The sequence below is a fragment of the Calliphora vicina genome, chromosome 3 (genome assembly GCF_958450345.1).
Source record: "Calliphora vicina chromosome 3, idCalVici1.1, whole genome shotgun sequence".
NCBI classification, from domain to species: Eukaryota; Metazoa; Arthropoda; class Insecta; order Diptera; family Calliphoridae; genus Calliphora; species Calliphora vicina.
The window spans coordinates 83,055,303-83,067,797 of record NC_088782.1 but is presented as its reverse complement, the minus strand read 5'-3'; the positions used below and the strand labels follow the sequence as shown (position 1 = coordinate 83,067,797).

General features: G+C 27.5%; 1 protein-coding gene across 1 annotated transcript in view; it reads right to left on the bottom strand.

Moving 5' to 3' along the window:
- The window catches only part of SmD1 (small ribonucleoprotein particle protein SmD1), a 40,571-nt gene extending 30,287 nt beyond the window's left edge, over positions 1-10,284 (bottom strand). Inside the window, exon 1 of the mRNA XM_065503648.1 lies at positions 10,182-10,284. Within this exon, the coding sequence (XP_065359720.1) occupies positions 10,182-10,195 (14 nt within the window). The 5' untranslated portion in view covers positions 10,196-10,284. The remainder of the gene's footprint in view (positions 1-10,181) is intronic.
- Positions 10,285-12,495: the final 2,211 nt, after the last annotated feature.

Sequence of the window (12,495 nt, the reverse complement as noted above, 5' to 3'; positions counted from 1 at the left end):
TATCTATCTATCTATCTATCTATCTATCTATCTATCTATCTATCTATCTATCTATCTATCTATCTATCTATCTATCTATCTATCTATCTATCTATCTATCTATCTATCTATCTATCTATCTATCTATCTATCTATCTATCTATCTATCTATCTATCTATCTATCTATCTATCTATCTATCTATCTATCTATCTATCTATCTATCTATCTATCTATCTATCTATCTATCTATCTATCTATCTATCTATCTATCTATCTATCTATCTATCTATCTATCTATCTATCTATCTATCTATCTATCTATCTATCTATCTATCTATCTATCTATCTATCTATCTATCTATCTATCTATCTATCTATCTATCTATCTATCTATCTATCTATCTATCTATCTATCTATCTATCTATCTATCTATCTATCTATCTATCTATCTATCTATCTATCTATCTATCTATCTATCTATCTATCTATCTATCTATCTATCTATCTATCTATCTATCTATCTATCTATCTATCTATCTATCTATCTATCTATCTATCTATCTATCTATCTATCTATCTATCTATCTATCTATCTATCTATCTATCTATCTATCTATCTATCTATCTATCTATCTATCTATCTATCTATCTATCTATCTATCTATCTATCTATCTATCTATCTATCTATCTATCTATCTATCTATCTATCTATCTATCTATCTATCTATCTATCTATCTATCTATCTATCTATCTATCTATCTATCTATCTATCTATCTATCTATCTATCTATCTATCTATCTATCTATCTATCTATCTATCTATCTATCTATCTATCTATCTATCTATCTATCTATCTATCTATCTATCTATCTATCTATCTATCTATCTATCTATCTATCTATCTATCTATCTATCTATCTATCTATCTATCTATCTATCTATCTATCTATCTATCTATCTATCTATCTATCTATCTATCTATCTATCTATCTATCTATCTATCTATCTATCTATCTATCTATCTATCTATCTATCTATCTATCTATCTATCTATCTATCTATCTATCTATCTATCTATCTATCTATCTATCTATCTATCTATCTATCTATCTATCTATCTATCTATCTATCTATCTATCTATCTATCTATCTATCTATCTATCTATCTATCTATCTATCTATCTATCTATCTATCTATCTATCTATCTATCTATCTATCTATCTATCTATCTATCTATCTATCTATCTATCTATCTATCTATCTATCTATCTATCTATCTATCTATCTATCTATCTATCTATCTATCTATCTATCTATCTATCTATCTATCTATCTATCTATCTATCTATCTATCTATCTATCTATCTATCTATCTATCTATCTATCTATCTATCTATCTATCTATCTATCTATCTATCTATCTATCTATCTATCTATCTATCTATCTATCTATCTATCTATCTATCTATCTATCTATCTATCTATCTATCTATCTATCTATCTATCTATCTATCTATCTATCTATCTATCTATCTATCTATCTATCTATCTATCTATCTATCTATCTATCTATCTATCTATCTATCTATCTATCTATCTATCTATCTATCTATCTATCTATCTATCTATCTATCTATCTATCTATCTATCTATCTATCTATCTATCTATCTATCTATCTATCTATCTATCTATCTATCTATCTATCTATCTATCTATCTATCTATCTATCTATCTATCTATCTATCTATATATCTATATATCTATCTATCTATCTATCTATCTATCTATCTATCTATCTATCTATCTATATATCTATATATCTATATATCTATATATCTATATATCTATATATCTATATATCTATATATCTATATATCTATATATCTATATATCTATATATCTATATATCTATATATCTATATATCTATATATCTATATATCTATATATCTATATATCTATATATCTATATATCTATATATCTATATATCTATATATCTATATATCTATATATCTATATATCTATATATCTATATATCTATATATCTATATATCTATATATCTATATATCTATATATCTATATATCTATATATCTATATATCTATATATCTATATATCTATATATCTATATATCTATATATCTATATATCTATATATCTATATATCTATATATCTATATATCTATATATCTATATATCTATATATCTATATATCTATATATCTATATATCTATATATCTATATATCTATATATCTATATATCTATATATCTATATATCTATATATCTATATATCTATATATCTATATATCTATATATCTATATATCTATATATCTATATATCTATATATCTATATATCTATATATCTATATATCTATATATCTATATATCTATATATCTATATATCTATATATCTATATATCTATATATCTATATATCTATATATCTATATATCTATATATCTATATATCTATATATCTATATATCTATATATCTATATATCTATATATCTATATATCTATATATCTATATATCTATATATCTATATATCTATATATCTATATATCTATATATCTATATATCTATATATCTATATATCTATATATCTATATATCTATATATCTATATATCTATATATCTATATATCTATATATCTATATATCTATATATCTATATATCTATATATCTATATATCTATATATCTATATATCTATATATCTATATATCTATATATCTATATATCTATATATCTATATATCTATATATCTATATATCTATATATCTATATATCTATATATCTATATATCTATATATCTATATATCTATATATCTATATATCTATATATCTATATATCTATATATCTATATATCTATATATCTATATATCTATATATCTATATATCTATATATCTATATATCTATATATCTATATATCTATATATCTATATATCTATATATCTATATATCTATATATCTATATATCTATATATCTATATATCTATATATCTATATATCTATATATCTATATATCTATATATCTATCTATATATATAGTGGTGGTCAAAACATATGCAACCAGCAACAGAATTTTACAAAAGTTGTTTAAACTAGTTTAAGATGTAAACAAAAATATTCATTTGCTTATAATATTTTTTAATTAATGCTTTAAAAATAAGAATATGAAATTTAGTTCAGAATTTTTTGCATTGAAAAGAAAAAAATTTCAAAATCTACGTATGGGTTGATATTTCATTGGCCAAAACATATGCAACTAATTGCTTCGAAAACACTTACAGTATTGGCCATAACTAAAGCACCCCCTCAATGGATTATTTCAAATCATAATTTTTTTGATAAAAACGGCTTTTTTGGGATGTATTTTTTATATATTTTATTAACTAATGTTGTTAATGTTCATTTAATATTCATTTAGTAAAATATAATTGTATTAAAAATTAATTTAAAATGATAAATCATATAAAAACTCAAAACGCAACGGACAAAACAAAAGCACCCTCTTATAAGATGTTTAAAAATTTGACTCGGTACTGCATATTTGCAATGTGAATTATCGGGAATCACAATGAATGGACTTAAAAATTCCAAAAGATAAAAATATAGGAAGAAGTAGTGTGCAAAATTTAAGTTTTATACAGTTTATTGTGAAAAAAAACAATGACAAGGAACAAGTACTCCAGTAAATTTAAAATTAAAGTTATTGAAGACTGGAAGACGGGCTTATCACTACATGAATTTAGTAAAAAATATTCAATTAACAGATCAGTTATTTCCAGGCTCGTTTCAAAATTTTTTGATATTGGTCGAAAATCTCCGGTGCATTCTGGAGGTCGTTCGCGAAAAAACACGATATTATGATTCCCTGATCAAAAGAGCAATACAAAAAGATCCTACAGCATCACCTATTCAAGTACGAACAAGTTTAAGATTATGCGTTAGAGAAAGAACAATCCGTAGAAGAGTAGTAGAAGACCGATTATTCAGCTGACGACCAGCAAAAAAACATTTCTATCAGCAAAGAACAAGAAAGCTAGCCTGAAATTTGCCAAAGCCCACATCGACTGGAGTGTCCAAAAATTAAAGACAGTACTGTTCCCTGCCGAATCCAAATACAACTTAAAAAGTTCCGCTGGAATAAGGCGTGTACGCAGACCAAAAGGAGGAAGACTGAATCCTATGTATTGCAAAGGAACAATTAAACATGGAGGAGGCAATGTAATGGTCTGGGGTTGCTTTTCTGGTCAAGGATTTGGGCCAAATCATAAAATTTATGGGATTATGGATCGGTTCATGTACCGTGATGTATTGAAAGCTGTAATATTGCCTTATGCCAGTGAAGAGATGCCAATTATAGGGAGCTTCCAACAGAATAACGATCCTAAGCACCCCTCCAAAGTTTGTAAGACTTGGCTACACAGCAATAAGATTCAAGTTCTTCATTGGCCTGGTCAATCTCCCGATCTCAATCCTATTGAGAACTTGTGGCACATTGTTAATATGAAAATAAATCGTGAAAGTTTTTGAAATAAGGATCGGAAATTTTCACGAATTATTTCATGCCGTTAAAATAGCCTGGGAAGGAATATCGAAAAACGCCATAAAAACATATTATCTTCTATGCCAAGAGATGTTGTTGTGCCATCCAAAACAAAGGATTTGCAACAAAAAATTAACTAAAAATTTTTTTTTTAGTATATCCTTGAAGGGGTGCTTTAGTTTTGTCCGTTTCATTTCCTACCTTAAACTATTTTTTGATTTTAAGTTTCCTCTTATAGAAAGGTTAACTTTGAAAGTATTTGTTTATCAATACTAAACATATTAACAAATGAAAATAATACGTAATGGTATGGGGGCAGTTTTTCTGCTGCTGGTGTTGGCCCATCGCTCTAAATGAATGAAATAATGGATGGATCTATCTATAGAGACATCTTGGAAAGAGTAATGCTTCCAAATTCTGAGGATAATAAGCCTCTTCGATGAGTTATTCAGCACGATAACGACCCCAAGCACTCTGCACATGTTGTTAAATCATGGTTAGCACAGGAAAGAGTTTCGGCAATGGAATGGCCACCACAATTACCAGATCTGAATCCCATTGAGAACATTTGGAAAAACGTTAATCAAAGAAGCGACCCCGAAAATTGCACTAATTCAGATATTATGTTTCAAGGATTGGTAGATGCTTGGAACGCTATTCCTGCAAATTTTATTGCCAATTTGATAGCTTCACTGCCTTGCCGATGTAAGGCCGTCATTGAAAATATAGGATTTACCACGAAATATTAAGTTTTATAGACAGAAATGTTTTAGAAGCAATTAGTTGCATATGTTTTGGCCATTGAAATATCAACCCATACGTAGTTTTTTAATTTTTTTTCTTTTCAATGCAAAAAATTCTGAATTAAATTTCATATTCTTATTTTTAAAGCATTAATTAAAAAATATTATAAGCAAATGAATATTTTTGTTTACATCTTAAACTAGTTTCAACAACTTTTGTAAAATTCTGTTGCTGGTTGCATATGTTTTGACCACCACTGTATATTTAAAATACAAAAAATGTTTTTACCTATGTCCGTTATAGACTCTGAGACCATCTAACCGATTAGCTCCAAACTGGTATCATTGAAAAGGAAATTTTCTGAATATAGTTTTAGACACCTAAAATACTACATTAGGTCCATTCGGTGCTTTCGTAAAGAAGATTTTCGAATTTTCTCATACAAACATTTTTCATCTATATATGTACACATCTGCTCAAAATAATAGATACACCTAATTGGAAAAAAATTAAATGGCGGTAACATTGAAAATTTCCTCGCAAGCGTTAAGAATACATCATATTAAAATTTCTATCTGGCAATGTCATGTCAGTCAAAAATATGGCAACTACTTGCTTTCATGTTGATTTTTAAAAACGAATTTATTTGAATTACAAAAAATTATTTGCTCATAAAAATAGATACACATCAGTAATTTGTAATTTGTTTATATACAATTTTTTTTTGTGCAATTTTTTGTTCCTATTTACGTGAAACAGTAAGTATAATTTAAATTTTAGCAACAATTTTATAAAAAATAGGACTCTTTTGAAGAAAATGGGACGAAATCATCATTGTACCGAAGATGAGAAAAAAATTGTTCAAACGATGAGAAATCAAGGAAAATCATTACGGGAAATAGCAAAGAGCATAGGAAGATCTTTACATTTTGTCCAAAATGCTTTATCTAAAAAACAAAAAAGAGAAACTCGCGGTAGACCAAAGAAAACCAGTCCAGAAACAGATAGGCGGATCGTCCTTATGGTACCCTTTCATATCATTGAAAGCTATTTCTGCGGAGCTATGTAACGAAATCAGTCCACAAACAGTTCGTCGTCGTCTTTTACAAGCTAAATTGCCGGGAAGAATTGCCAGAAAAGTGCCACTAATGCGCCAAAAAAATATCAAGACAAGATTAGAATTTGCTAAAGAGCACTTACAATGGTCCGGGTGTGAAGGCGAAAAAAAATGGAGAAATATTTTATGGAGCGACGAAACAAAAATAAATTTGTTTGGAAACGACTGCCAAAGAAATGTACGCCGACCAAAAGGAAAAGAATTCCACGTTAAATTTACAAAAAAGACGGTAAAACATGGCGGGGGAATTATAATGGTTTGGGGTTGCTTTTCATGGAATGGTGTTGGTCCGATATTCCGAATAGAAGATACCATGAATGCTAGTGGGTATAGAGACATATTGGAAAACGTAATGCTTCCATATGCATCGGAAAATATGCCATTAATATGGACATTCCAGCAGGACAACGACCCAAAACATAGTTCAAGATTAGTTAAAAACTGGTTCTTGGAGAATAACGTACCTGTTTTAAGCTGGCCCAGCCAATCCCCTGATTTAAACCCAATAGAAAACTTGTGGAGTGAATTAAAGATAAGGCTTTCGAAGGAAGTTTTCAAAAATAAAGACGATTTATGGGAGAAAACGCAAAAAATATGGTACGAGATTCCATTCAAGAAGTGTCAGAACTTGATATCCAGTATGCCCAGAAGAGTGGAGAAAGTTTTACAAAACAAAGGTGGATATACTGGATACTAGCTTTACTTTAATAATAAACTAATTTTTTTAAGATAAAATTTATTAGCTTTTGTTTAATAAGAATTTTTAAAAATGTATCTATTATTATGAGCACCAAATTTTTCGAAATTTAAGAAATTTAATTTACTTTATAATATTTATTATTAATTATGAAATATTTTGTTTTTTACTCTCCTTTTAACTATAAATAAAAATTATTTTTTTTCGTTTTTAAAAAATAAATTTTGGTGTATCTATTATTTTGAGCAGATGTGTATGTATATAAAAATGGATGTATGTTCCCAATGAACTCAAAAACGGCTGTACCGATTTTAATGAAATTTTCAGAATAGCCTAGCGGTTAACACTCTAAAGTCAGATTTTTTATTTTCGGTCTGTGGGCGGAGGGGTGTGGCAAAATCAAATTTTTAAATTTGATCCGCTAATGCCATATATTTCATAAAAATGGATGTGTATGTTCCGTATGGACTCAAAAATGGCTGGACCGACTTTGATAAAATTTTTACGGAATCTTCAGAAAAGCCTTTTGGGTAACAGTGTATAGTCAGATTTTTGATTTTCGGTCTGTGATTAACAATTTTGTTTACTATTGCATATTAGGTGCATGAATAAGAAATTTCCATATGAAATCTACTTTTAATCAAAAAATTATGATGTTAACAAGCTCGATGACCAAATACAATTGAAAGTGTCTGGCGAAACAATAAAATACAAATCGATTGACACAGTAATGAACGAAGAACAAGTCGTCAATTCTCTTACAGAATTTTTGAATTCATTGGAACCAGCCGAAAAGGAGCTCGATCTGTGATGACTCATATTGCTGACCAAAAATCGATTTTTTATATAAAAACTCAAAATATCTAAATTCGCTAATAACTTGGCCAATAAGCGTTTAATCAAGAAAAGCAGTTTGATCTGTGATCACTCACTTTTCTGACCAAAAATCGTTTTTAGGTTTTTTGTCTCTCAGTAGCGCTTCTATGTATATTTTATTCTATATGAATTAAAATTATCATTCAATACGTTTTTTTTTCTTTTTAACTATTTTTACCCTTTTTAAATCGCTTCTCACAAATTCAAAAATCGAACACAAACATCTGTCGGGTCAGCTAGTATTATATATCTCATAAAAAAACTGCTTTAAATTAAATTAACATAATAATTTGTCCTGTATTTAGACTTTCTTGGGCTACTGTATATTAATTTGGAATTCATTGAATCACTCAGAGCATAATAAGATTTAGATAGATGTCCTTTGTGGCCTAACAATACCAGCTTTAGGCCGTGAGGAAGGATTTTATCCCCTATGACATTTCCATCACTGTCTTTGCCCAGTACATTTTCTTTATAGCCGGCCTTTGGTAGGACGAAATGATTTCATCTCCTACGGTGTTTCCGTCACAGCCTTCGCCGAGGACAGATTTCTGTATTTCCTGCATTCATCTCGGACTCAAGAATTTTATTCTCTATGACATATCAATTTGTAATTTATAAATTTATAGAGAACTCAATATTAAAAAAATATTTTTATGGGTTAATTTATTTCAACTATTTATGTCATTCGATGTAATTTTACTAGTTTACAAAATTCTGGAATTTATACCTCAAGCCATAGGGTAACATAGAGACGAGACGTAATTGTCAAAAGCTTAAGTCTGTTGTCAAAAACCTAACTCTTGCAACAACATAATACATGCTAGTCAATGTATTTTGTTGTATCAAACTTATGATTTCTTGTATTTTTGTTTGACAAATTGGAGTGTCTCGTCTCTATGTATATTTCTCTATGCCTCAAGCTTTGATAAACTAGATTGAAGCCCAAAAATACCACTTGAGCAAAAACATAACATATTATTGTAATACAATGTTCACTAAAATTATTCGCTTGTTATATAGAAACTGGTACATAAGCGTATGAAAATTAAGATTTCTTTATGAGTCGAAGATTTGATATAAATTTACTGTAAGCCGCCAATTGTGTAATATATATACCTACATACATTTGACACGTCCTAAAAAATGGATTTGCTTTGGATGGGCCTTATTTTGTTCATTAGTAACTAAAACTACTGCAAAATTAAAGTGCAATCGCATAACTAGAACCTGTGCCGGAAATCAATTGAAAGTTGTAAAATTAGGTAAATGTCACTTTTCCCGATATCTTAAAAAAAAATCCCATCTTTATATATATAATTCTTCTGTACGTGTGTTAGTAACTAAACTCCTCCTTAACGTCTGGGCCGATTTCGATGAATTTTGTTGTGTGTGTTTGAGTGGGTCCCTGGATGGTTTAGATTCACAATTGACCTATATAGGAACAATGGGCATGGCACCTCCCATACAAATTAAAAATTTATTATTGCATATGTGGAGTACTATTATAGTGGGAGTCTTCAAACTTTGTGTTTGTTTTATACCTTGGCTTTTCTAACAAGGTATAAAACAATAATTTCGAATGCAAAATAGCAGTTATTCGAGTTTTCTCTGACCATATATTTGCATTTATGTGCAAAACAATGACTAAATACACAAAATGCCATTTTTGTTGAATATATGACGAGGAAAAGCGCTAACAACTTAGTTGTTTTTAACTCTATATTTATGTTTTATACCTTGATAGAAGTAAAATTTTCTCTAGATTAGATTTATTTTAAATGTTTAGAAAATTTTATTTAAATAGGGATTTTTTTATGATATCGAAAAAAGTACCATTATTTACCCAATTTTACAACTTTCAATCAATTTCCGGCACAGGTTATATTTATCCGATTGCACTTAAATTTTGCAGTAGTTAGTTTTAGCTACTAATGAATAAAATAAGTTCCATCCAAATCATTTTTTTAAAGGAATGACAATACTAGCTGTTTTCATTAAGTAGTTTGAGATAATTATGTGTCTTTAGACGTAGACATGCATATGATGCTCAATAAATTAAGAAAAACCGGTTACAAAAATATATACCATACTATCATGAAATATATGTATATGAAATCATCTTGTTTCTTAAAATACAGCAATTCATGAAATTTTACTACTTTTAATATAAATATTTAGTGATTTAATTTATTAATTTAATTTACCTCACAAGCTTCATATTGAACGTGTTGTTAGATATTAATATTTAATATTTTATAATAAAGATGCGATAGTACTGAATATTTGGTTACTCAGTTTCCATTTCTGGTACATGCAAAGAAAACAATCCAAAAACTTTTAGTCTATTTTGAACAGAGTTGCATAAAAAGTAGTTTTTCATATAAATGTGAACACATTGGCCCATAATCATAGTCAAACACTAAAGTCGGTTCTTTTTAGAAACAACTTTAAAATAAAAACCTGCTTTTAATTATGTTGCAACTATAGTCAAAATTAAAGTATGTTTTAAATTGAACTGACTTTAACTGGGTGCCACCGCAAATGTAGAAAATGTTTTCATACAATATACAACAAAATACAGACAAGTGGCAACGCTGAACAGCTGACATACAAAATTAAAACAAGTAAGAGAGCTATATTCGGCTGTGCCGAATCTTAAATACCCTTCACCAAATTATACTTTAAAATAAAAAATTTTAAATATTTTTAGGTAAACACAAATTCAAAATTTTTTTTTGTGCAATTTTTTGGAATTTTTTTTCCAAATTGTTTTTTAATTTTTTTTTAATATTAGTGAAAAAAAAAATTTGGGTTAAAAAATATTTTTTCGATTTTGACCCATTGTAGGTCCAACTTACTATGGTCTTATATACGTCGTTGCAAAGGTCTTTGAAATATCTATCATTAGATATCCATAATACAGATATAGGTCAAAATCTTGTGTAGAACAACATTTTCTATAGAAAATCTTGTGTAGAACAACATTTTCTATAGAAAATCTTGTGTAGAACAACATTTTCTATAGAAAATCTTGTGTAGAACAACATTTTCTATAGAAAATCTTGTGTAGAACAACATTTTCTATAGAAAATCTTGTGTAGAACAACACTTTCTATAGAAAATCTTGTGTAGAACAACATTTTCTATAGAAAATCTTGTGTAGAACAACATTTTCTATAGAAAATCTTGTGTAGAACAACATTTTCTATAGAAAATCTTGTGTAGAACAACATTTTCTATAGAAAATCTTGTGTAGAACAACATTTTCTATAGAAAATCTTGTGTAGAACAACATTTTCTATAGAAAATCTTGTGTAGAACAACATTTTCTATACAAAATCTTGTGTAGAACAACATTTTCTATAGAAAATCTTGTGTAGAACAACATTTTCTATAGAAAATCTTGTGTAGAACAACATTTTCTATAGAAAATCTTGTGTAGAACAACATTTTCTATAGAAAATCTTGTGTAGAACAACATTTTCTATAGAAAATCTTGTGTAGAACAACATTTTCTATAGAAAATCTTGTGTAGAACAACATTTTCTATAGAAAATCTTGTGTAGAACAACATTTTCTATAGAAAATCTTGTGTAGAACAACATTTTCTATACAAAATCTTGTGTAGAACAACATTTTCTATAGAAAATCTTGTGTAGAACAACATTTTCTATAGAAAATCTTGTGTAGAACAACATTTTCTATAGAAAATCTTGTGTAGAACAACATTTTCTATAGAAAATCATGTGTAGAACAATATTTTCTATAGAAAATCTTGCGTAGAACAATATTTTCTATAAACAATCTTGTGTATAACAATATTTGCTGTAGAAAATCTTAAGTATAACTATATTTTCTGTTGAAAATCTTGAGTGTAACATTTTTCTATAGAAAATAAAATAATTTTCTATAGAAAATCTTGTCTATAACTATATTTTTTGGACATGTTGTGTATAACAGTATTTTCTATAGAAAATCGTATGAAAAACAGCATTTTCTTTAAAAATCTTTTCTATTATAACAGCATTTTCTATAGAAAATCTCGTATTCAACAGCACTTTCTATAGACAATTTTGTGATAACAGACGACTGTTTGCAACATAAAGCAACTGTAATATTAAAATTTTAAGTACTCTGGTGATGAAGAAAGTAATTTTTTAATACTATTTTAATACGGAACAAAAATATAATTTTCCATCCCTGTATATAAGATTTAAAGAAAAGAAAATCTTAAAATAGGAGAAAACATATGAAACCGTAACAGCAAATCCAATATAGAATCGTTTACATAATCTGTTGAAATTTTATAAAATTTTATAGAAATTGCAAACGGTATGACAAACTTACATATCCATATGTATATAGCCTTGCCACTTATGATGAAGGGTATTAAAAGAATTAAACACAACAATCGAACAAAAAGCTTTTTCTGAAATGTTTGTTATTTACTTTCATGTTTAAAAACGGCTAAAAAATAGAATAACAATATGAGAGTCAAGGCGAATTGTTAAGACAAGT